Here is a 27643-nt window from a genome sequence, read left to right as displayed (position 1 = left end):
TTTTTAAGTGCAAAGGAAGATGATGAAGAGTTCTGTTTTCAGCAGTTTTTTAAAGATTGCTAGTGAGGTAGCTGAGCGTGCAGAGTTCTGCAGCTCAATCCACCAGCGTGGGATCACTGAGCTGAACAGTTTTCCTTGGTGTCGACTGTGTGGTGCTGGTACCACCAGACGACGTTCCCTGGTTGAACGCAGTGGACGGGATGTAGACCTGAATGATTGAACTAAGATAAGATGGAGCTGTGGAGTTAACCACTCTGTAGGCAAGAGACAGAGCTTTGAACTTGATCCTTGCAGCCACAGGAAGCCAGTGCAAAGATCTGAAGAGCGGTGTGACATGAGACCTTTTTGGTTGATTAAAAATGAGGCGTGCTGCTGCATTTTGGATCATCTGGAGGGGTTTGGTCGTGGATGCTGGTAAACCCATCACTAGTGCATTGCAGTAATCCGTCAGGTAGGGTCTGATCTTTCTGATATCGTGGAGGGCATATCTACACGACCTAGAGACTGTGGCAATGTGTTCAGTGATGGTCAGCTGATCATCAATGATGACCCCCAGGTTTCTGGCTGACTTAGTAGGGACAATCACCGCAGATCCAATGTTAATGCTGATGTTGTGTTGAGTTGAAGGTCTGGCAGGGAAGACTAGAAGTTCAGTTTTGGGAATGTTGAGTTGAAGGTGTCAATTATTATAGTCTGGAATCAGTTCAGGACAGGCTCTAAAGAGTAAGAGGAGTGTGTGTATGCAACAGCTTCCTTCCTCCCAGTCTATCTGAACCATCAGAAACTCACTCACAGCTCCAAGACCAGAACCAGGACTATAAAGCTGATAAATATAAAGCTGATCTTTACTGGCGGCTCTGTTTACGTGTCAGCTCCATTTCTACGTCAGTGGATTAACTCCTGATGATCAGAAACAGTGTCTTCTCCCTCTGTGATTTTTGCAAATGAAAATGTGACTTTGTGCGAGTCTCTGAACAGACTGTGCAGAGGAAAGTGTGAAACGGGATCCAAGTTGAGCGTGAGGTGTGAATCAGCACATGGGAGACAGGTTTTCCATCCATCAGGTGACCAGGTGTCAGAAACCAAAACCCTTCCTCGGTTCGGGCGCTCTCCCACTCCGGCTCTGAACAGCAGGAAGGTGACAGTTCGAAGTGCACAATAAGATGCGAGATGATCCTTGACTCAGCGGAGAGCTGATTTTACTGCTTCTGCCCCACTGTGGGGCTTTCATGATGAGCAGAAGGAACCAGGAAGTGCTGCAGGCTCTGTCATTAACTACTTCCTGTTTAGTCTCATTAGTTCATACAGGGCAGCATCTCTCCATATGTCTGATGAATCAGTTTTATTCCCGATGAATTGAAAGAAAGAAATGAGCTGTGAAAAGTTAGAAGCCGATTCGTCAAACTCAAAACGTAAACTGCCTCCACAAAAGAAATAAAAACCCCGGAGGAGAGCGACTGGGACACACAGACAGTTCACAAGATCAGACAGCAGCTGTCGGTCCTGATCAAACTGATTCCAACCAGCCAGAAACACAGTGACTCAGTGAAAAAGACGCAGCAGGGCTCTCTCAATATCAATCAGTCTAAAACCAGGAAACACGCAGACAAAAGAAACTTTTCTCTATGAACGCTGGGGTCTTGGATGTGGGTGTTAGACTGACGGCTGCTGCAGGTACTGTCCTGGTCTGCTGAGGTGAAGACAAAGATGAAGACCTCCTCTGTAGGCTGGGCTCAGTCTGGTCCTAGCAATGAAATACGGAGCTTAGACAGCTGGAAGATACTTGAACTGGAGCTCAAGTGGTTTAGGGACATGATCAGGATCGTCCTGGATCGAATACAACCAACTTGAAGAAGCCCCCTGGGCTAGACCCAGAAACCACTTTGCATCTGACCTGGGAACACGTTTGAACCAGAACCAGGACCAGGGGGAGCTGAGGTCTGGACCATCAGAGCGACCTGACTCTGGAAACAATGTAATCCTTGAGGACATTAAGTCCTGGTGCAGAATCTGTCTGACTGTAGACCGACTGGGTCGGAAAAGAACAGAAATAAAGAAAAGAACAAATGAGCAGCATAAAAAACAGGACTTAAAACTAATGAACTGGCAACGAGACACCGTGTAGAATCAAAAAGTCATTAGCAGCTTTACAGAAGAGAGGGGAGAGATGATGCTGATGTTCCTAAGACCCCCTGAAACACTTCTATGATGTCCCTGTGGACATTTAAAAACCTGATCCATGACCTTTTCCTCATCACTTCAAACTCTCCACGGACCACTCCAGCCCTCATGAGGCCATATTGACGCCCTCTGGGAAAATAATCAGAGCTTAATGAGCAATAAAGACTAAAACATGTTTCTATCGTGGTTAAGAAGCCCTGCTACTGCGTTTCTCCATGACTCGGAGGTTGTTTGTCTCTGTGTCTGAACAGGTCAAAGTAGAGACGCCGCTGTCTGAGGAGCTGTGAGCAGTGGAAACCTGAATGAAAGCCCGTCTCCGCTGCAGCGAGAACAGACTGCAGCACCTCGAGCCTGGTCCAGCAGCAGAAATTAAAGATCCAGGCAGGAAACAGATCTGCAGCTTTCTAATCACACTCTCTGGGTCCTTCTTCGTGTTCTACATACTTTATTGCATTTGCTGCCTAATTTGGACAGAGGAAGTGAAGGCTGATTGTATTGCCGTGTAATCACCACAGTGAGCCTGAGGGATGCTGCTGTCGCCGTGGAAACCCCCTCCTTCCGCCTCTGTGCTGCTGCGAGGAGGTTTTCTAACAGTTTGACTTCATTTAGTTCGGTTTGTTCATCAGAGTGCGACTCCCTGCAGTCATGACGCCATAAAACCTGCAGAACAACACTGCTGCAGCAGCGACGAGAGCAAAACACATTTCTACAAATATCTGCGAGCAGAGCGATGCATCTGTGGAGCTGCATTTCTTAACCCTTTAACCAAAGGTACCCATAGTCTTTTTTATCCTTGTTATTCATTCTTTTTATTTCTTAAACCCTGAGTTTAGGTGACGTTTAGGATCCAGCCTGTGTCTGTGTGAAGTGAAACAGTAACGAAGTTCGAACAATATGAGAAAACTCAACCTGCTGTTGTTGTTGTGGAGTTCTGATTCTTAAGTAATGAAGTCTGTCAGCCGGTCGAGGTTTGGGTTTGCAACTCTGCCAACTCTGATGTTATGACAATGCAACAACAATTTGGTTTCAGCACAAAGAACAGTAGGTTACGAAAAGATCATGATTTGCGTCGTAACGCACAAACAACACTTAGGAACTGTGTCAAACAGGAAGCAATCTTTTAAAGTCCAACCATCAAATATACACCTCCTCACTGCAAAGGCTTGTTTGACTTTAAATTCCCGGCACCGTGAACATTTATAATGGCCACTGGTCACTAGTTTCCCACACGTAAGTCCCCATTCACCATTGATGATGCTTGAATCAGCTGGGTCTCTTAAAGTTACAGTTATTTCCTCCAGGTAAAGTCCTAGGAAACCAAAGTTTGTTGTAGTGTAGTTAAAGACCACCACAGGACAACAGCCACACTTTACATCCCAGCCTGGAAGACAGCAAGTTTCCGTCAGTGCTGGACGTCCACACTGGAACAAATCAACAGCCTGAGCTGTGAACAATGGTTTAAACCTACAAGTGTGTTATCAGAGAGCGTCAGAGCAGTGGACCAAGTCTTTAAAATAATCTGTTTGCTTTAATCTGAATCTGCTGCAGCTCAATGACCCACTTTGCTTATCTCCTCATCTCACGGAGCTCTTTACTGTCTGTGTGTGGAGGCAAACTCAGATTTAACGGCCTGCAGAGTCCAGATCAGTCTGTCTGACACAGATACTGAATCCATCAGACTTCCTGGATCTGATCCACTAAAACACACCAAGTCATCTCCAAGTCTGTCACAGCTGAGCTTCTAAAACTGACTAATTCAACGTAACCATCACTATCACTTACCTAACTTGAATACAGATGAATCCAAACTTCGACCCTAATTTAACTTAACGTTAACCTGAGTTAACCTGAGTGACTGAACTCCACGGCACTGAAGAGTGAAGCAAACTTCTCTCTGACTGGTGGCAGCAGATTTCAGTCCATCTCTGGAGAGACTGGATTATTATTTAACAGTTGTTCGAAGCACAAGTTGAGTGAGAATCAGCACAAAGAAACCTTTCTGCTGTGGCTCCATTCACACTGAAAGACTTGAGAAACAACCCGAGTCTCTTCTTCTTCTTCTTCTTTGTCTCTCCTCAGAAAGCAGTGCTCCCCACGCAGCGGCACCAAGTGAACATTTGAGCTCCGACAGTTGAAGACAGGTTTCATAAGTCTGTACGGAGCTGAGGTGGCTGAAGGCTCCTCCATCAGCACCACCACCACAGAGGAAGTCACACTATTATTAAGGAACTTTGATTTAATGGAACCTTTCTTCACCCATTTCCATAGAAATATTCTTATCTAATGTAAAGAGGTGGCTCATTGATGCTAATCTGATCATGACTAGTACATGAAGGGCTGTGCAGAGCGGAGCAGGTAGTGGAAGAGCAGCGTGGACGGATTTTAGTACTGGATTAAGTTTCCTACTGTTGCTTTAAGTCACGAGGAGAAATTCAATATTTCGGTCATTTCGTTAATGTGACAAAAGCAGAAAACTAAAGTCGATCTCATTATTTCTGTGACTCTGGATGATTTCCGATCTTTTATCGACAAAAGAAAAAAACCCATGAAAAACAGCAGAAGAGAAACTGAAGAAGTTCTGTGTGTTTTCACTGAGAGTTTGTGTGAAATTCCTCCAAACTTTAGTTTCTTTAAGGCCCAGCTGCATCATTTATTCATGTTCTGAAACTCGTGCTGTGTTTGCTGCGTTAAAGTTTCACTGCCTTCAGCTAAAAACTGCAGAAACTTTCTGTGGATGAAACTAAACAACTTCTCCCAGCAGTGAAAGCCGGGAGTAGGAGGGCCAGACAGTTTGACGATGTGAAAATCAGAGAGCAGCGAGAATAAAGAGATTTCATCATGTTCAAACTCATCTCTTACACTGGCTCCGCTTTGAAACCTCTCACCACGACTCATTGACTATTCACAAAGGTCATTAATGGACGAACTGATCGGACGACAGAATCAGAATCAGATGACGTTACAGTGAAAAATCAATATAGTTCCTCCCTGAACTGCCACCTTACTGTGGTGGAGGGGTTTGCGTGCCCGAATGACCCTAGGAGCTATGTTGCCGGGGGCTTAAGCCCCTGGTAGGGTCTCCCAAGGCAAACAGGTCCTAGGCGACGGGCCAGACTAAGAGCAGTTCATAAACCCCTCATGACGAGTGACAAATCAAGGTCGGATACGTCGCCCGGATTGGCGTCACACATACAGATCACATGATAGATGTGATAAAGATCAAATTGGGAGCACCTCTAGAATGAGATTACATAGAGTACATGTATGCTCAGATCTCACTGATCTATCCGTTGGATAATTAAAGTGGAATATCTGCAGGTATTCAGAATATTTACTGATCACCATCATTGATTGTGGACGGATCGATCGAGCACAGCTAAAGTGCTGATGCAGGAAACTGGAAGATGTTTTACTGAGCGACTCCGTCTCTGTGAGACAACCTGTGGTTTAATTGATGGGACAGACAAACGGACTGATCACACTGGAACAGTGAATCGATGCCACGTCCTCGTCCACAGGGAGTCGCTGAACAGAATCTACACCCGCACGATTCTCTTCATTATCGTCCACTGACGTTTACAGATCCGTTGTGAGGATTGAAAATCTATTCCACAGGCAGACCATTCATCACACGAACACGTGATCCGTCCAGTAACTCTGATGGAAACATGTCTGGAGATAAAAATGATTATTCTGCTCAAACAGGAAGCAAAAAACGGAATCGTCTGCAGAACGACGCTCAGTCTGAAAAGATCCAAATCTGCTTGAGATCATGTTCAGAGAAACTGCTGACAGATTACTAATAATCATCTTTCCAGTGTGCACGTATTTTCCCACGCTTGATCTCGATTTACGAGACAGAAACACAAACAACACCTATGACCTATGACCTCACCTGGGTCCAGAGGCTTTTAAGCTGATTCTCTGTTTGCTACAGATCCACCTACGACCTCTGACCTCTGAGCCTCATTAGTGTGAGAACAAACTGTCCCTGAATCCTATGGAACGTTCAATAAGACGAAGAGGTTTAAACGGGAATTAAAGGATTGAGAGGAAACAGACGAGAAAGGACGAGTTCAAGTGAAGAATAAAAAGAGGATTAAAACCTTCCTGAAGCTCTGATCACTTTTATTCTCATCAGGCTGAGGTGATGCTGTGGACCTGCAGGAGGATCGACATTACAGTTAACGCTTCAGAAACCCAACATGATTAGAGCTCGTTACTCTTCAATTAGTAACTCGCTATGAAATCAGGATGTGGTAGATGCTCCCGTGTGACCCGGTGAAATATCTCTATAGTAAAAACATCTATAGTATGATCGGAAAATAATATTTCCACTATTTAGTGCGGGTGTCACTGACTCCACATCTGCTCATGGTAAACCTGATCTTTAGATCTGGGGATTCACTTCACTCTCACTGACAGATGTCATCGTAGTTTCTATGTTTGCTGATGTGCCAAAGCAATTTCCCGCTGGGATTAATAAAGTTCCTTCAATTTCTTTTTTCCGCCTGTGGCATAAATGACCAGAACGCCCGTAGCGGTTACTGTTACTGTCTGTTGCATTGTCATTTTCTGCCTGTTGATTTTCTCCCGAGTCTTTAATCCTACAAACCAGGACAAAGAAGCTCTTCTTCTTTTGTTCTGCTGTGTAGGATTAAAAACATTGGAGGCGATGAAGCTGAGCTGCTGCTGACATCAGAGACTCGGTCAGATCATAATTAAAACGCAGAGAGAGAAACGTCTCTCTGTTCCTGCGAATCTCAGATAAAGAGGAAGGAACGTGTTCACTGTTTTGGAGCTGCAGCAGCTGATGAGATGATTTCTGTGCAGGAGCAGGGGAAATAAAATGGGAAAATCCAACAAAGAAATCAAGGTCGAGAGGAAACACCAGCTCCTGCTGACATGTACGGAGGATAATAATCATTGACAAACTCTTCTGTGTTCTCCTGAGGCATCTTTACCTGTGTAGTACAAAAACACAACCAGGCCTCATGTCCAACACGTGTTAATTAGTCAACAGAGGCTGAATAAGAAACAGATAAACTGTGAGTACAGGTGAGAATCAGACACTGTAGTGAAAGGATCAATTAAAATAAAGTCTCCACTGATTCAGGGTCTATTTGATTTAAGGAATTCATGTGATTTGGTTAATTTCATTAAAAACCTGATTCACAATCTGAAAGTGTTTATTAACTAATTCATTCCATTAACAAGTGTCATAATTTGACCTTTGTCAATATGTAAATTATTGGAAAGGAATGAATTTGGTTTCATACGCGTGAAAAAAGTTAATATTACAAAGACGGCCAAGTCTCCAAGTAGAGCGTCATGATATGATCCAGACTGACCCACCTGCGTTTACTGATGAGTCACCTGCATCAGGTGAGTTTAGTACCCGAGGACCTCTCTCACCTCTTTATCTTTAGGAAAGCTTAGACTGGTCGAGGTCACAGCAGCACAGTCGCTCGAATCATTTGTGCTGAAACACATCTTCAGCACAATGTTCGTGATATTACTCCGTTTCCTGACGTTTTATAGCTTTGATAGCTCCTAGTTTTACTGTATGCTTCTAAGAACTTTTCAGTTACCACTAGACCCCTTCTAAAGGACCACTAGAACCGTCCTCACCATCCACCAGCAGACCTCTACAGCCTCCTCTGCAACGACTGCATCTTCGAACATCCAGGAAATCACCAGAACCACCTGAGTTACCCTGAGAACGACCTGAAGGACAATTTTAAGCTGAGACAGGTCTACAAGTCCGAATTCCCTCAGGTGTTAAAGATAAACGCAGTAAACGTGTCACTCTATCTGGTGTCACGTAGAAACAAGGCAAGTTTCACGTCAGCAGCTGCTGCTCCCACACAGACACGGACACTAAACACCTGTCGGGGGAAATAACGACCTGTTAACACAGACGGATGAGAGTTTGAAGGTTTAAATAAATCAGGAGGGAAAATAAGCAAAGTTTGATCAAACTGAAAACACAAACCAGAGAACGGTACTAGTAGCAGCAGGATCTCAGTACTGCTCAGAGTACTGCAGTTTTTCCAGTGTTCCTGTCTTCTTTACTACACTGTGTACTGTCTGTATTCTATACAAGTACTGGAGCTGAACCCGTCTATTTTAAATAGTATTTAGTATTAGTACAGTATACTGTAGTGTGAAAGCTCTGGTGTTGTCTTTTTTGTGTCTGCTTTCCTGCAGTCAATAAAAAGAAAATAAAAAGCTTCAGCAGCAGCTGCTCTTGTATTTTTAGCCTCATTCAGCCTGTTCTCACACACACTCACTCACACGGGGAGATGATAACTACATCCTGTCGCTGTCCGTATGCTAAACACAGTCGTCAACCTCCTCACTCACATCATCTTGCTTCCTCTCAGTGGAAATGAACAAACGTAATCTTAGTTTTATTGAGATTTCAATTTCACAGCAAAAAGGGGAAAATTAAAAACTCGAAACAGAAACGCAGCAGCAGCCTGGAGGACGAGGGAGAGAAGGATTCACACACACAAAGGTTTTCAGAGAAACAGAAGCTGTCAGGTTGATCAGTTTCCAGATGTGGCTTTAATGTGCACGTCCAAGTCACTGACTACAGGGGTTGATTAGCAGTACCCAGATCATGATTTATACTGATGAAGATCATTTTCCAGGTCCTAGGACTTTGTGTTTGTCCGTCCAGTCTCAGACTTATGTTCATCGAGCTGGCTCCTTCACATTTGGCTCCACCATGATACAGTTCTTATTTTAGTCAGCACAGATCGGCTTTGGACTGCTGCAGGAGCCTGAAGAACCTCTGAAACCATGTTGGAGAGCTGGAGAGTTTACTTTACTTGTCTTGGATTCCTCCTTCCTCCCTGCTGATGTGAGGTTCACTCGGTGGACAGCAGTAGAAACAACACTGTCACTTCTATTTTTGGGGTCAATTGTCATGCAGCTGCTGCAGGAGGAGGAGCAGCAAACACAGGCACCGTGTTATTGTCACCGTCTTGTCTCTGCACCGTTAATCCTGGACCATTAATCTTCATTTGGTTTCATCGTCTCCTCTTTATTATTCCTACATTTACTTTTGGCTTTATTATTATGTTTTTTACCTGAACTTCAGTACAAAACGTAAAACGTACAGCGTGACTTTTATCAGATTGAACAGAGAGACGGTGGAAAGAAACAAAGACGACAGGACAAGAGATTCATGCAGAAGTTCGACCGTCTCAATAATTGAATTTGTCATGTGTTGAGATGTTTTTCTGAGGCTTTTTGATTAAAAAAAAGAAGCAGGAAACTTCAATCCTACATACACATACTGTAAAATACTGTGATGTACTTTAAATCATCAAGTAGCAGGACAAAGGCCAACTGGTGTATCACCTTCTATCACCTGGGCCAAAAAGCAGCACTTAAACATCCCACAAAGGCTCCAGCTGAAGGCCACCGCACCTATGTTCTCCAGCTGTGTGTGAGGAAATAACTCTCCACACCAGCAGGTGGTGGTAGTCTGTGTTCATCGTTCAGTGAGGGAAGGTGGAAGACGGACGACGGCAGATACAAACATGTTACAGTTTTCAAACCACAGACGTTTATAGCTACAGCTGAGACAGAGTATGTCTGATAACCGGAATTGCTGTGCAGCGATTGGCTAGGCTGCACAGCCAATCAGAGTGGCTGAGACCACTGACAGGGTCTCATTCAATAGGCTGAGTCGGCTAAATGGTCAGCTTGGTGTCACAGGCTTAAAAGAAATGAGAACCCTCAGAGATCAGGGGTGAGGACCCGACAACATGTCGACTACAACAGTGTCTAACCAAGTTATGTCCAGCAACACACACACACACACACACACACACACACACACACACACGAACCCCAACCCTCCGCCTCTATATTAATTTTTGGGATAATGTTGCTCCCCTGAGCGCCCCCTGGTGGTGGGGTGGGGGTCAATTACTGTTTTCACCTTTTCACTGTGAAGACTGACGATGTGCATAAAGTGCGGAGGGGTGAAGAACCACGCTACACGTCTGTTTGTCTCACAGCTGATTCAGGTTCGGTTTGGTTTAGTTCCTGATGTGAATTTTCATCTTCATCTCACAGGAGAAAGTTGTGGAAACACTTCAGACACGATGAAAAGCCATCACACACACTCCTGCATCGATTCTTGTGGCATCAGCAGCTTCATTATCTGTTGACTTATTCTTCTCCTGTTTAAATTAAAAAGTGTTCATTCTTCATTTCTGCAGACAACAGTCGGACAACATCCCATCACATGATCCATCTTGATATCAGATCGTTACAGCTGACGTCTGTTCTAGTGCGTAACAGTATAATAAAACATTTCAGGTACAAACGTCTTTTCTACGTCTTTCACATGTTCAACTATATTTTCTCAAGTTTCTAAAGAAAGGAAAAGTTTTTGGATTCGCTGAGTTTAAAGTTCTTCATAGTTTCGTGCTCTGAATTGTTCTTCACTGGGTCATTAATTAACGTTAAGATGTGATGTTGAAAATCCTTGTGAGAAGATTTTTGCACATTTCACTTGTTAAGTCACAGCATGAGTGGCAGCTTTAAAGACACAAACCTGAAATGTGCAGTGAACTCCAGGATCATGTATTTGGTGGTATGTGGATATTTTAAAGACAAAATCCTAGAGCGATGATGAATTCTGAACCCTGAAATGAACAACACAATGCTGCACTGCACAAGAGCGAGTGCTGCAGAAAAATGACTGAAACTAACCAAGAGCTTTTGTAACTGTGGGACTGTTGATGCTTGAATGTTGAATCCAACTGTATTAAACAACAAGAGAGAATGAATGTTGAACATTAGATTCTTTATCCAGCAGGAGAAAAAAGGAAGTAGTTCGTTCAACAAAGCGGGAACAGAAACGCACATTGTTTCTTATCTGACTTAACAAACTTCAGGTCCAATCAGCCGGCCAGGTCCCTATCGTCACCACGGCAACCAATTTACCTTTCAGCGCCATCTCTGCTCGTGTTTGTGCAGCTCGTTGAAACAGTGAAACAGTGAGAGCAGCTGACGGCTAATGGAGTAACACATCTCACTCTGACGTCTGCGCTGTGAGCAGATCTCCAGTCACACAGTGAACAGTCTGTACACATCACCAGAACGCTTCCATCGTTCTGCAGAGCTGACTGATCGTGACGAGACAGTAGGCAATTCCAGGGTCTAGGTGCCCACTGTGGTGTCTTTAGTCTGTTAGTAAAGAATATGAACCACAAGTCACCGAATGATTTCTCTAAATGTATCATCAGTGGTTCTGAAACAGACGTTTTGATGTGAGAATTGTATTTAAAAATGTTTCTCACTTTACTGTGTTTGATTTCATTCTGCAGTCTACACTCAGGGACTCAGCAGGATAAAGAGATTTAACATGTCAGTGATTTGAAACATAACAGTTGAACATTCACTGATTCTGTGAACTATCAGTAACATTAAGTGAGAAAATCTCACAGCAGAAGATCTGACTGACCATCAGCTCTAACCACATGTCCCGTCTCATGTGAGGTGGTCTGGACATGTTGGACCACCTCACGCTTATAGTGGAAACACTAATGAATGGTTGTTTTCATGGTGTGACGACGGTACCGATGATATTGACTGCTCACAGCGAAGCGTTACTACATCATCACAAGTCATCAACAAGTCTGGCCAATGAGCAGTTTTCCTGCTCGTGGAGCTGATTGTGATGTTTTGTGAAGTTTTGTTCATCAAGCGTCAGTCGGTCTGGTAAAGACACAGATGGACTCAGCAGCGGTCAGGGTTTCTAGCCATGAGCCTAGAAAATGTCCTGAACATGCATATTTCTCTGTTTAGCGTCATTGTCCACATATGCGGAGTGTGTCAGGCTGGACAGATGGATGAGAAGAGAGACATTCAAAACACAGAACACGTTCTGCAGGTTCTGCACAGGTTCAGACCACTGAACGAACATAAACCAAGTAACAAAGCAGAGTTTAGTGTAGAAAAGAAAAAGATGTTTTAGTGAGTGGGAGCTTGTTAGTTTGCTGCTTGGTGTTATTATTGTTCCTCAGATTTATGGTGTTGGATTCAGCGTATTAGCCCCTAATGTGTTTCCTGCATCTCTGAGCTGCAGTGATGATGGTGTTAATGGATTTACATTTCTGCGTTTGTGTGTCGGGGGAGTTTCTGTTCTAATGAGAAAAACATCATAACAGGCTGCTTCTGTTCTCGGAGAACATCCATCACACTCTGTGATGTCTCTTAAAATGGCCAGTTACTGTGTTTTATTGACTGTTATTGAGTTTCTCAGTCCTCTGAGAGACACAAAGGCTGTTTTTAATCTCACTGAAACAAACACAGAGAATCGCTGCAGCGCTGTTGTTCTGTGCTGAAGTGATGCTTTAAACACTTATTGACTACTCGGGTTTGTGTGATTAATAAACTCAACATCTGATCGTGCCAAGCCCGCGTTGAAATAAAACACAGACAACAGGTGGATTACTCATATTTAGATGGTCAGTGATTGTCTGATCTGTGGTTTCTGTAGATCCAGTTTAACCCTGCATGTTGAGTACAACACAGAACACACAGGACCGTGATCCACCACAGTCTGGACCAGCAGCACCAGCACACATCTTAAGTGTCAAATCTTAACCTCAGCAGCTGTTTCCCAATAGCGAGATGACTGAAGTCTCTGAGAAACTGAGAACAAGCTCAGTCTGGACCTGGACGAGAGAAATATCAACAAAAAGCCTCATCCGTGGTAACTTGGACCTGCCTGTGGACAGCAGCGCACCTCGTATGCACACAAACAGCCTCTTCTGCAGGAAACTGTCCATCTGTCCTTTTGCCTCCATTTTCTCTTCAGGTGTCACATTTCGGAGCCTGTCCCTCCTCATCTGTCTCCTGCTGAAAGCTTTTTCTTTCTCCTCAGCGACAACACTCAGCCTCTAAACTCCCAAAGTGTTGTCTCAGCGTTTCTTTCTCCCGATGGAACAGATTTTCAGTGCCATCACTCACAGCAGTCTGCCGTTAGCACACAAATGTTCACTAACTTATTTATTTCCTCTGCGGACGTCGATGTGAAGATTTTACTGAGCACATATCAGACCAGACGTTTGTCACTTAAACTCAACACAACTGATTTAGACTCAGACTGGACTTGACAACATCAGAATTAATTTGATTAAAGTGCTATTGAAGCCAAGTCTTCAGTGACAGGGACACTGCAGAAGAAGCTGATTTTCTAAAGATGGAATACAGTTAATGTCAAGAGTTTCAGTAAACCTATGAACTAACACGTGTGGAGTCTGTTTCACCGAGTCACATGAGGACCAAACAATCGTTCTAATGCTCCCCGACTGTCTTTACACCCACCCTGGGAAGACTTTCGACCCCTGCTCAATTTGGACAAGCTCCAAGGAGGTGACGAACACATTCACAATAGCACAGGCTTTAAATGTGCTGGAGCACACATCACTGTAAGGATGTACTGACGGCAGGATTTGGTCAAAAGGCTCCAGGCGGATTTAGGACTTGACTTTGGACTTGGACTAAACTTGTCTCGTGTCCTCCATTTGTCCAGGTGTCAGTCAGGGTCACAGGTCACATGTACAGCAGACAGGTCAGTCGTGGAGCCATCTGAACCTCTTTGAGTAGACTGATCGGAAATCAGGCCACAGACGGAGCATGTTGAGAGGAGGAAACCTGATCCTAATTCAGATCTGTCACACAGGAGACTCCACAAGGGGCCTGGATTAGTGCTGTGTTCAGTCTAAAGGTGCAAGATTCAAACAAATCAAGACACCGCTGGGCCGCGATAGATGATTTCATTATTTACAGACACGTCTGCAGGTGAAACCGGACCTCCAGCCTCAGTTCAGGTGATTTTAAAAGAACAAACTCAGGTTTGAATTTAATTTACAGTTTGTGCAGCTCCATCCTCTCTTCCTCCATCCTTCAGGCTCCCTCCCCTCTCTTTTGTGGCGAGTCAGCAAAACCGACTGAAAAACAATTTAGCCACGTTGCGGCTTTGCCTTTTAGACACCAGAAATGAAATAATAGGCAGAGTGTTAGAGCTCGTTGATCCGGAGCTGGCTGTGAATATCAATGACAGAGGGATAAATACACTGCTGCACAGCTGCAGCTCACACACATTCACTCAGCTGCAGGAAAAAGACCTCCTTTTATTTAAAGAAGCACAGCAGCTTCACTGGGAGGAGATGAAAGATAAATACACCCCAGAGATCCGGGAATTTCTTCCTCATTTTTATCTGGGCATTTCAAAATCAGCCGGTGATGGAGGAAGCAGTCTGAGCCGACTTCCACCTCGTCTGTAAATAGCCCCGACACAGAGCTGAGGCGCCGATTTAACACAGAGAGAATGATCATTTTAGATTTAAATGAGAAAAGAAACTGGTCAGAACCGACAAGTTGTGGTTGTTTGAATCTGTGTCTCACACACACTCTTCATTTTCAAACTGACAAAGAAATATATGGGAACAACTTCATTACACAAATATACTTGAACTGCGTGTTGTCTCGTTAGAGGATGAGTTCAGCAAGGAGGCAGGAACTGGTTCTGGGTTCTCAGGTTACTGTCAGTCATCTTCCTGTCAGAGCCTCGTCGATCCACAATATCCAGATCTTCCTACTCCACCTGAGCCTTTTCTTCTCTTCTCTAATTGTCTGGCATCCAAAAATTACCCCGACTCTGGCACAGAGTGCCATTAAAAGGGTCATTGCCAAATTAAACAGAAACAGTCAAAGTGTCTTCTGACGACAAAAACATCTTTTCTGCTCGGCTGCTCCTCTAGGTGGCTTCATTACAGAGCTCATTAAAAATAATCACTTAGAGCACAGTGAAAGGCTGTGTGTGTGTTCTGAGCAGCTAATGCATTAATTTAATTAGCAGCATTAACTGCATATTATCCCGCAGAGAGAGGAGAAGAAGAAAAGACAGTCAGGAAGGAAGCTCACATTAAAACCAGTGAGTAATATGAGAGTTTCAGAGAGTTTCAATATGAAAATCTACACCAGCACAAGAGCTTCATTTCCAGTCACAAAATAAAATAACTGCCTGCTGGTTCAGTCCAAAGAAGTCCTAAAATCCTGCAGTCCGAGTCCGACTCTCATAACCTCTCCAGCGGTGTACCGCAGGGCTCAGTCTTTGGTCCTCTTCTTTTTTTCCATCTATACTTCTTCTCTAAGCTCTATCTCTAAAGTTCTGTCTCTTGCCTACAGAGTTACTTAGTTCAATCATTCAGATCTACACCCCCTCCCGTCCACTGAGCTCGACCAGTGAACGACGTCTGGTGGTACCAGCACCACACAGTCGACAGCTGTGCAGCTGCTTGTAGAACGTTCAACAAATCCTGAATCAGAACCGATCTCAGGCGCTAATAGAGCATAGAGACTGACCCTTGTTTTTGTTTTCTCTCTCCACTTTTTCTTCACCCCAGCTTGTCGAGGCAGGTGGCCGCCCACCCTGAGCCTGGTTCTGCTGCAGATTTCTCCTGGTTCTGCTCAACAGCGATTGTTGGGTTTTCTAAATAAGTCTGTCAGGTCTAAACCTCAATGTGTACATTGAAATGATTTGGTTTTAGTGCTGTATGAATAAACTAGAACATTAATCAGCAACATTTGATTCTGTCAGACGAGACGTTTCTGTTTAAGGCAGAGGTTCAGTCGAGCTAACTGCTGCTGCACAGACTCCACTGACTGGTCATTAGAGTGAAATGAAGCAAACTATAAATAACCACAGATGTGTTTCAGAGTCCATGTTGCAGAGCTAGACTGCAGCCAATCAGCTTCCAGCCTTCTGTGCAGTCTGTGGTGTTTAAAGGACAGGTTCACAGTTTTCAAGTGCCTCTTAAGACAACGGTCCTGTGCGCACAGGATTGCTGAATCCATTCCCCCAGAGAGAGATTCTTTTCTAAATCCTTAACAAGGGAAGTGATGAGGAACACAATCCACAGTCTGAGTCTGAAACAAGGCTTCAGCAACATCATACTGGGGTTAAATGAGCTTTATGTCGAGTTATATTTTACTAGAAGTGACGACAGGGTGAAATATTCTGTCCAACACTGCTCTAGATCAACCGGTGATACATCGCTCTCTGTATCTGTGTCAGTGTCTCAGGATGATCCGGTCTCCAGCAGCAGCAGAAGGAGCTCATGTGACTAAATAATACATGTGTGCTTGTGCATGTCTACAGTCACTGAGCTGGAACACCAGAAACATGAGACTATAATCACCGCCACACTTCAACACCTCAGATCTGCAGCCTCCAGGCCTGAAATCAGCTCTTTGCATTTTTTCATGTTCCTACAGCTGCAGGCAGACACTGCTTCTATTCACATCAGCTATGATGAGCATTTATTATTACACTGATCACCTGTGCTGAAAGTGAAACTATGAAGGAACATCATCAGCAGACTATAGATAAGAGATATTAAACAAGGGAAGCTTGAGTCGAACCTGCACAGACACAGGACAGTGAACGCAGCACTGTCCTGTGTCTGAAACAAAGTCTCATTACTGTCTCTAACACACGTCCAACCTGCACAGTCTCATCACTGTTTAATTCAGTTGATTTCTTCATGCAGCTGTTCCAGAGATGGAGTTCTGAGTCGCCGTGAAACTTGTCTAAATCTCTCACATCTGAGTGATTTGGTTAAACCAATCCGTCCTCCCATCGGTACCACGAGGCACAGGACAGATTACCATGGCAGATGATGCTGGGTGTGCTTGGAGGTGGCAGCTGCTGCAGCTGAACCATCAACGTCAATAGAACAATTAAAGGAGCAGAGAGTTTAATCGTCCTCACTGGTTCCCACTAAACCAACTAATGAGTCAATTAGAGGAAGAGGAGAGGAGCAGAGGGACGGGCTCTCTGGGTTTTACACTGATCCACAAAGACACACTGACAGGAGCTGCACATACACCTGAGGAACACCAACAGCAAACAGCTGGATCCACAATTGGTCTTAGTGTGTTTTCAGTCTGATGTCTGATCAGATTCACATCCAGTGGTAAACGGTCTGAATTACACAAGTTGAACAATGCAGTGAAATGTAGATGAGTGACTTTCACATGTGAGATATTTCATGTTTGTAAGGTGGCAGCTGTCGGTGCTCCTCAGTCCTGACCCATCAGATCTGGGCTCAGCTTAAAGAACAGTTCTTCACACCGTTGTCCTGCGTTTAGAGAAGCTGGTGTACTAGTAGTAAACCACACACCACCAGCTGGAGGTTTACACCAACTCTGTGGGGAGCCTGTTGGTTAAAAAGACTGTTTGTCAGTACAAACCTTTTACCAACAAGTGTGGTGTATTTCTGGAGGATTGAATAGTTGATCCACAAGGGGGCAGACTACGGGCTAATTATCTTTATTCTAAACTTCTGCTTTTGCACAGTGTAAACAGAAAACAAAAAAAATACACATGAACCGAGGGCCCTTCACTGTAGGGCCTAGAGGGAAGATGTACCACTCTGTTGGATATTCTCACTTCATTTGTGATTGTACAGCAGTGTAACAGAGTGGATCATCTTCCGTAACAAACAATCTTTGTCTGAGTACAGACTCTTTCTTTTACTGCACATGCGTGTGTGTGCGCGCGTGTGCAGCTTTCACACTGAAGGAGAGTCTGAAAGAGCAAGAGCTCATCCAAATGTACATGATTTAAAGAAATCAGTTCTCTTACGTAGCCAAGGCCCAACGCCCGTCTGTAAAGCGTTTCAACAACACACTCTACTCCCTGACAATCTGTGACGTGGTGAAATCTCCTCCACCCTGTTGCAGCCTGTTTGATTAGAGGCCAACCAGCAGCTGTGGCAGGTGTGTGTGTTTACACTGTGAAACAAAGTCTCATTACTGTCTCTAACACACGTCCAACCTGCACAAACACAAAGATAACATCAGCTCTCTGCAGGAAATCTGCTGCTGCAGCAGGTTTTACTGCATTCACCAAAACCTCACTAACAAACATTTCATTTTTACTCAACAAAGACGAGGGGACACATGAACAGAGACTGAAGGCAGCTTCAGTCTTAATTAACACACCTCAAAGTGTTTTTGCTGCACCTCAGTTTTCACGGAACTGAAGGAAGAACAGCCACAGTCTGTGCTTTTCCTTTTGAGAACTTTTGCAGTGTCACAGAAATCCAGTCGCTTCAGAAAGGATCCGCATCGCTACACTTTTACACATTATACTGTTCAGAAGAATTGGAAATTTCATTAGAAATAGAAAAAAATCGAAATTTGCCATCAGTCCACACACAACAAGCAACACTGACACAGAAACTGATTTTGAGACATTTCTGCTGATTGAATAAAAACTGCTCTAAAGCATCATGTGCATGAAGAAAGATCAGCTCAGGAGGCGATCGATCGATCAAATGATGTCAAACTAAATGTAACCAGTGAGTGACCAAAATCAACAGAGTGGACAGACACAGGGACACAGGAGTCAGTGTTTGAGTTAATTAGTTGATCAGTAAATGTCCACTGGTTCTCTGGTTCAGCTTCTTTCTACACTTGTTGTTTTCTGGACATAACAAGACGCTGTTAGTTTCAGACCCACACAAGCCAAACTCTGTCACTTCCAAAGCATTTCTGCGGCTGACGTTACATTTCCTGAAAATACTGATATTTAAAAGAATAATATAGAAAAGAGAAGATTCTAAAGTTAAAGTCTTCATTTTCTAGTGGAGCAGTAGGAGAAGTGCTGTCTTTAACCAAATCCATTCAAATTTCTCCCTATTTCACTTGTAGCAAACTTTATTGAAATGAATTAATATGTTCGCAGGTTATAACACAACACAAAGAAATTCACAGAGCAGAGACTCTTAAGGAAGAGAAGCTGGAAGCGGAGCTGAGGATGAGGAGGAGATTGGATTTTCATCTGACAGATGCAGGTTTCTGTTTCATCCTCAAACTGAATCAAATACAACTGAGGAGATTTAGTCCAGTGAGCACGCTCAGTGCAGATGGAGGTTACAGAGAGGTTAGTACAGCTGAACACACACAGCGACACTCGAGAGCAGCATCAGATGAAGATGTGAGGTGCAGACACACACACACACACACACACACACACACACACACACACACACACACACACACCGGTTCATGTCTGCTCACAACAGGAATCGATGGTGATAGAGGACGAACGGCGCTGCTGCTTCTACGTTTGTTGTGATGCAACTGAAGCTGCACGAGGATTCATTTAATGTGCGTCAGATAAACACCAGCGTTGAACAAAGCGATTCTTTATGTTTCACTGAGTTTTACGTTGGACAGAGAAACAGACTCAACTGTTAGAAAGAAACCTTTGTTTGCCAAAGGTCAAAGGTTCGCCAAAGTCAAAACCACTAAAACATGACACGTAAGTGTTTTAAAATGTCGACTAATAAAAAGTCGAGTGTAGTGAGTCTGAGCACAAAGTTGATTCATCTGCAGCGAATCAGTCTGAGGTCAGCTGTTAGCTTAGCATTAGCTCCTCTGAAGAAACTGAATAAGTCAGTCACACAGCTGATAGGAGATAAAAATCAGGCTGAGCTCAGATCCCAGCCGGAGTCAGCCGACCGAGCTGAGTCACCAAACATCACGTCAACACAACGTCTGTGGACTGATGCTGGTTCTTCAGCGGGTTTGTTGAAACTGGGCCACTCTAAACCAGCAGCGAGAGAACTGCTTCCAAACATTTGGATAAGTTTAAAGGTTCACAGAGTGACTGGAGAACAGGCCCTGAACGACTGAGACCTGCTGCTGGATGTTCTTACACAGCAGCGTTTGCATTTTCTGACAGAGCAGTAAAACTTCTGATGATGGAGGAAAGACGTGACTCGACGCTGTGAGCTGCTCAACAGGCTCGACTACGGTGATCCGAGCACCAAGCAGCACTCTTCAGCAGGAAACTGAAGAAAATAGCTGAAGCACTTTTTCACTCAGATCACACTAACTTATTCCCGCCCATTTTTGGGGCCAAAGCCCCGCCCACCGCAGCATCACTTACCCCAGCGTTGTCATGGTGACGATGGTGTACCAGAAGGCCGCAGGGATGCTGGTGAACTTGCTCCCGCTGGAGCCTTTCTCGGCGTAGAACATGACGGTGGCGAAGATGATGATGGCCATGGTGAGGGAGAAGAGCAGGAAGCCGAGCTCCGACGCGCAGCTCTTCAGCGTGTAGCCCAGAATGCGAAGTCCCGCAGAGTGCCGCGAGAACTTGAAAATCCGAAACACCCTGAAGACTCGCAGGGTGACGAAGGCCCCGCTCACGTCCTCGTTGTCCGTCATGACGAGGCCGATGTAGTAGGGCATGATGGCCACCACGTCGATGATGCTCATCACGCTCTTCACGAACTTGTAGCGGCTCGGCGCGGCGACCAGGCGCAGCAGGTACTCCACCGTGAAGATCATGACGCACGCCGTGTCCAGGCAGAAGAAGGCCAGTTCGTAACGCTCGCCGCACGACATCTCCTTGACGCGGCTGCGCGCGATGCCGCACGGCACCGTCTCCACCACGTTGGCGAGCACCGACACCGCGATGAAGAAGCCGGTGACATAGTAGAAGACCAGCGCCATGGTGGAGGTGTGCGGGTTCTCAAAGGCCCGCCACATGGACTCTCGGAAGCTCATGTCCGGTGAGACCAGATCGTTGCTCGGATCCATCTCCTCGTCGTCCTGCATCCGCTCCTGGTTCTCCCTCCGCCGGTCCTTGTAGTCCTCATAGCAGCAGTCCCCGATGATCTCCGGGATGATGCCGAAGAACGCCAGCTCCTCGTCGTACGCGGAGATGCACTCCTGCCGCGGGTAGTGCAGCTTCCCGGTGCGGTAGAAGTTGAGGATGTGTCGGAAGATGTCCGGGTCGCGGTCGAAGAAGTACTCGTTGCTCTCCTCGTGGAAGAAGAAGTCCCGCTCCGAGCTGCCCAGCAGGGTGTCCGGGTACCGCTCCAGCGTGTCCCGCCAAGTCTGGAACTTTGTGCCGCTCACGTTCAGCACGATCAGTCCGTCCTCCCCCCGGTGCTTGTCCTTCGGGGGCACTGGCATGGGCGCGCTGGCCACCGGCATCCACCCGATGGCCGCCGCGCGGGCGAACGGCAGCCATGCCGCAACTCCTGCTGCCATGCTGCTCCTGGAACTCTGGGGGGTCGTTTCAAAGGGTTCACGGATTAGCGGAGCCGCGACAGGACATCCGGAGCCGGGAAACAGGTGGCACTAACTCACCGAATTTCACCGAGAAAAAGGGTTTTTACGCACGAACTCGACGCGTAAAACTAGAAAGAAACGCGAAGGAATCGGGTGAGACCAAACAGATCCACGGCGGCTCAGTCACTCCCCCTCTCAGCTCAGGGAAGGGGTTGTTGGAGCAAACTCTCCTCCACAGACGGAAACCCGTTAAATCCCGGTTCCTCCCGGTGGCTCTCTTGTATTTTCCCTCCGTACAGCGAATATTTCCTTCTGCAGCAACAAGTTCTGCAGGAGTCACAATAATCCCGCGCGCCACACCGGGACACGAGGCTGGCACCGAGGCGCTGCAGGCAGGCTCCCCTCGGTTCTCTCTCGGTTCCTGGACTGATCCCGCAGAGAGCAGCAGCTGCGACAAGCGTTTCCCTGCTGAGACTGACGGTGAGGAGCTTCTCACAGAGCCGAAGAGGACAGCAACGTGAAAAAACACAAGATGTTCGGTGGACTCGGAGCGGCAGCGATGTGTTCCTCGGTCACACAGGTGCTGCTGGAGAGAGAAAGGGAAACACCCCCCCCCCCCCTCTCCCTCCCTGGTTGGGGGCGTGCCGGTGGAGAAACCCCGCGGATCAGAGTCTCTCTTAGCCGCTTTACGCACCGTGAGAAGAACAGAGAGACCTGCTGCTCTCCGGTCTTAACGTGCTCCTGGACACACGGTGATCATGTTCCGGGTGTGTTCGGTAATGAGCCCCGGGCGGTGACAACAGACCGGCCTGCGCGCTCGCGTTCGGTGCTGCAGGGAGCGCGCAGAGGTTTCCAAACCAAATGTTTTGTAGTTGTTTTTTTCCGGATTTTTTAGTTTTAGATTCAGATCAGATGAGTGATTAGAGAGATCTGATCCTGAATCTCTGACTTAAACAGAAAACTGATGAGTTTCTCTTTTTCAGTAAAAAGGGTTTCAATCTTTCCTGTTTCAACAAACCTCTATCTAACAAACGAATGTGAATTTGTGTTGAAGTCACTGATTTCCTAATGAATCAGTATTTATATTAATAAGAAACTGACGGGGAAGGTTTGATGTGTCCTAACAGACTCAGCTGCAGGTTTTTAACTGACTCTAATTTGCTCAGCATGGTGGTGACTCTGCACTGTTTGGAGAGGATGCGGTGGTTGCCATGGTTACTGCCCTGCATCTGTTTTCGACACTGGATGAATGAAGGAGAGCTGGGTACCAGATTACAAGCTGGTCCAAAATTCTCTCACGCACTCTGAAAAAATCAGCTTCTAAACTTTTCAAAGCATGAACATGACTCCGATCTGCACACAAATTCAAATTCAAATTTTATTTGACACACAGTCATACACAGTACGATATGCAGTGAAATGCTTAGGTGACTGCCTGTGACCTTAAAAAATAAAAGACTATTAAAGACTGTTTATAGGAAATAAATATACTAAAGAAGTAGAAGTAGATTTAACAGAGAATAAGAATAAAAGACTAAAGAACAAAATATCTGTACAAGAATAAATATCTGTACAAGAATAAAACACTCGAGGCTCGGCTGAACTAGAACAAAAAGTTGATTTGCTGGTTCAGTAAAACACGTTCAGTTCATTTTCCAGCCGCTTCTTTCACAGTGATTAATTTGGGAAACATTTGAGTCAGTGTCACAGTGAAGCTGAAGCCGGTTTGTTCTCTAGAACAGAATCGAGTCTGTGACTCACACGGTCCAGATGTGTTTATTGTCTCTGAGCTGCAGCTTGACTCGTCCACCGGCTGTCAGGGGAGGTGCAGAGTGGAGGTGGGAGGTCTCACTCTGCCCCTAAATCACTGAACAAAAAGACCCAGAGGAGCATAGATCAATGAGTGTGTGCGTTTTTACAATCTACTGAAAGTCTGTGTGTGTGTGTGTGTGTGTGTGTGTGTGTGTGCACCGAGCTGCCAATCAATACATTTGATTGATGGCTCCCTGCAGAGTTAATAGGGACCCTAAGCATTGTGCGTGTGCGTGTCTGCTCAGGAGGCAGGACTCACCTGATCTTTTCAGAATCAAACGCAGATGATCGTTTCATTCACACTCTCCACATTTTCAGCATGTTCACACCCACTAGAGATGAATCTGAGTCGTAGGAAGAAGATATGATAACGTTGTTGATTTGATCATCACGTCTTTAAAACGAGGAGTTTATTGTAGAAAATGTTGGACACAGCAATAGGCCAGATCTACAATTCAGTGAGGCGTCAATGAGGGAACAGGCGAGGGGCAGACAGGGTTCATGGCAGGTAATCCCTCCTAATAGGTAAATCCTGGACAAACAGGTCGAGAAAAGAAGAACACAAAGGACAAAAATAAACCCATACGCAAATAACAAGACTCTTTAAATTCACGTGGCTCCAACAGTTGCTGGAGCTGTGCTGCCCTCATCTGCTACATCTGTAAATCTCCTGTAGACCTTCATGTTTCTGAGCAGCATGTCGACTCAGAGAGATGCAGTGGTGAGTTCTGGCCTCAGTAAATAACACATTTCACGCTTATATGAACTGATTTCCTCTTCTATCTGACCCGACCTCCAGACACATTCCTGCACCTGATGATCCACAGTAAACCTCCAACAGAGGCTGCAGAACTTCATTCAGAATCGTCCTGTTTTTAGGTTAGCTTCAGTATCAGCAGTGACAGCTGTGAATCACTGCAAACTACAGCTGATCACTTATTCTGATATTGCTTATAGACTAAATGAACTAATACAGGCTGAAACACTGCAGCTCACAGATAATTTATGTAACTGTGTTACAGTACATACATTGTACAATGTGCGCAGATCTGGGGGTTGGGAGCTTCACCAAGAGTCCCTGCTGTCTGCAGGTACAGTCTGCTACACACTGACAGTCAGTCTGACTCTAATTGGCTCAACATGAGGGAGTCTGTGTGTTTCACAGGTCAAAGTTCAGTCAGGCTGAGATGTGAGTGAGCATGGGGGGCTACCGCAGCAAGAGTTCTCATTTCTTGCTGAAATCCTCATCGTCACAGTCACTGAGGTCTGAGGCAAACTGTTGGTGCCTCGTGGAGAAATGGAGAGCTACTTCGACGTTCTGGTGTCTGGAAGGAGGATCTCTGTATGTTTTGCTCAGGTGCTCAATCGATGTAGGAAGGAATGAAGTAGAATGAAGGAGGTGGGGAGACTCAGGTGACTGCAGCAAAGGGGAAGCAGGAGGGAGGGGCAGCGATCTGGGATGACAGACAGGTGACTATGAGATGTTCAATGAGTAATTAATGCTGGAGACTCTGCATATGAAGTATGACACTGGTTGACTGCAAGCTTGTGCAAAACTACTGACTTCTAACAAACAATAACTGACACGGGAGACGTTGGAAGATGAATAAAGCCAGCGTGCATCAAAAAAACAAAGACAGAGTGATGAGGAGGAAGATAGAGTCATATGTGAAGTCCTCACAGTCATCACGGGGGGACTGTGTTTCTTGTGTCGCACTCGTCCCACTCGTTTCTCTCAGCCTTATCTCTGTTTCCAGACAATATTCTGCAGAAACACTTCCCTCTGGTCAAACAGCTAAAAACAGTGTGACAGAGAGGGGGAGGGGGCAGAAGACAGATGGAGGGACGAAATATATAATAAAAACAGAAGGGAAACATTGTGACTCTGTGGCACACTGTACTCAAACAGTTTTTCCACTGACACACACCGGAAGGTTGAAATGATTGAACAGAAAACTGAGAATCCGACACGCCGTGATGTTCACATCTTCAAGGCAGAGACACCAGCGCCACACGACAATGACAGTAATAAAGGTAATAATGACCACTTTAATAATAATAATAACAACAACAATAATAATAATCATGCTATCATAATAATAATATAAACAACAATAACAACAATATAATAATAATCATGCTAACAATAATAACGATAACAACAATAATAATGAGAACAATACAAACTGTTTTACTGATGTGATGTTATTTACACTGAGAAATTCCTGTTATTATTATCTCTGCTCTTATGCAGTTGGACCTGGAGGAAGTTCAGGCAGGAACAGAAGTGATTAGTCCACCGAGCTGTGAGTGCAGCTTTACGTGTGCACCTTCCTAAATATGAAACCTACACACCACACAAAGTTTAGTGTCATCAGCTCAAAGCAAATGATCAGTGCTCAAAGAGCAGAATTACAGCCGTTAGCTGACGTAAAATGGATTTTCTCTGCTTCTGTCATTAATTCAGTGTCTAATGTGAAATCTCTGACATTTCAGAGGCAGAGAGAGGTTTGATGTTTGCAGTACAAAGAGTGAAGCTCCTTCAGGTCAGCGATACTGCCGACTCTAATCTTCACATTCAGTTCTTCGCCAGCTTTTATATGAAGAGCAAACAGAAAACATAAGCAGCCTTCTGAGGAGAAGATGACTGTAAAAACAGAGCTTTGTTTGAAGGGCGCTGAGCTGCTGCGCGTTACTTCAATTCCTTCATTTGTCTCTGACCGTTCCTTAAAGGTCGTCACGCTCTGATTGACTGAACGTTTTATTTGATCCAATTGGAGCTTTCTGAGAAACTGGAGACTCAGAAGATGAAGCTCATGAGGCTGTTGTACTGCTGATTATTCTTGATCAAAGGGAATCAGAAATCCTCGCTCCATCCATCAGTATCACGAAAATGAATGTGATCAGCTGCTTTCACGTGTTTATAGTGACGCCTCTGGCAGACATGCAGATGTGTTTGAAGTCCACGTCGGTGGTCGATTGGTCTGTTGATGAGAATCTATGTTATTGGTGGTTTATGTTGGATTAGTGGGAGTTGTGAGGCTGTGAATGGTTGAGACTGAAACAAGACTAAGTTTTGATGAAGCAAAGTGCACAGTGTTGACAGTTTTCCTCACTGACAACTGGCAACTTCTGCTCTGTTGGAAGAAACCAAGCTTTGAAGGGTGAAATAACGAAGAGGTGCTGGCAGCTAGAGAAATGACTCCTCTGTGATCTGTGTGCTTTAAAACATCCAGTTTCTACTTTGTGTGGGGATGGTGGCGGTAAAACGTGAACATGGATCAGTTAGAATTTGGTCTTTGGTCGATACTCCACAGGCTCAAACTGTCAGAGAGGCAGAGGTTGTAAAGAGCACAGGTGTGTTCAGGTGTGTCTGGTGTTCAACCTAATCGGTGGTTGTAGCAGTGACTTCAAATTCTTGGTCAAAAAATAAGTGTTTAGATATATAGGTCCCCAAAACATATTTGGTCAGGGCCCGTGACACTGCGGACCCCTCTGACTTGTATTTGACTCGTGCTGCTGTAGATCATCAGATCTGTATAAAGAAAAAGTTACTGAAAGACCGACTGGGGTCATAAGAGAAAAGGTTGATGTAACGTCAGTTACAAGAGAACAAACACCATGTTTGCTCAGAGTGGAAAATAAAAAGACAAAGAAAATGCTCCACATGCTAAACATTCAAATTGGAGCGCCTTGAGACGAGTTCTGTTGAGATTTGGCGCAATACAAATAAAATGGAATTGAATTAAAGTTGTAAAATGTTAGCTCAAAATGAGAGAGCAGCTGTATGAAAGTGAATTTGCTCTGTGGTTGGAGGCTGATTAGCAGTCGCCGAGCGTTGTCACAGCTTCTCTGTTTACCCAGAAGCTCCTACATTTTCTCTTCCTCATCAATATGGACCTACTTCTTTCTCTGCAGCCCTCCTGAGACTCTGACCTGAAACGTTCACACCTCTCCGACACCAACAGAAAATATCGACCGGCCTCTTCAGCTGTTTGTTTCCCTAGAGACACGTTCACATTGAGAGAGAGAGACCATTTTGTTTTCCCCCCATTATTCAGACTGACACTGGACTCTTGTTAGCTGCTCGCTTTTGTGTTGTCACCGTCTGGCTTTTGGTCTGAGGCAAAATAGGAGCCAACAAATGGACTGAACCAGATTCAGCAGCAAGTGTGTAGGAGGAATGTGGAACAGTCAGGAGCAATGGGAGGGAACGTGTATGTGTAATGTGGAGCTGTGAAGACAAAGAAAAGGACAAAGCCCCACAATGCTGAAGAGTGTAGAGGAAGAGCTGCTGTTACACAGTGGACGGGACAGACAAACATTCAAATCCTGTAGTAGTCGTCTTCACATCAGTCTGATGTGTTTCTGTATAAAACCAGAACCAGCATCTTACTCTGACCTGAACCAATAAGCTGCGAGAGTCTGAACAGAACCAGAAATCAGAGGAAGGTCGGACGTGGCCCTGCTACCTGGACCTCACAGCACCCGGACTTCTTTACTTCCTGGTCATGCTTCG

General features: G+C 45.1%; 1 protein-coding gene across 2 annotated transcripts in view; it reads right to left on the bottom strand.

The window, feature by feature from the left end:
- The window catches only part of kcnd2 (potassium voltage-gated channel, Shal-related subfamily, member 2), a 43423-nt gene extending 21373 nt beyond the window's left edge, over nucleotides 1-22050 (bottom strand). The window contains exon 1 of one of the 2 annotated variants that reach the window (XM_026363948.1): nucleotides 20180-22050. In XM_026363948.1, coding sequence (XP_026219733.1) covers nucleotides 20180-21291 — 1112 coding nt within the window. In that variant the 5' untranslated portion in view covers nucleotides 21292-22050. The remainder of the gene's footprint in view (nucleotides 1-20179) is intronic. The other variant, XM_026363947.1, reaches the window with a different exon arrangement.
- Nucleotides 22051-27643: the final 5593 nt, after the last annotated feature.

The sequence above is a fragment of the Anabas testudineus genome, chromosome 23 (assembly GCF_900324465.2).
Source record: "Anabas testudineus chromosome 23, fAnaTes1.2, whole genome shotgun sequence".
In the NCBI taxonomy this organism is placed as follows: domain Eukaryota; kingdom Metazoa; phylum Chordata; class Actinopteri; order Anabantiformes; family Anabantidae; genus Anabas; species Anabas testudineus.
This window is presented reverse-complemented; position numbering and strand designations above follow the sequence as displayed.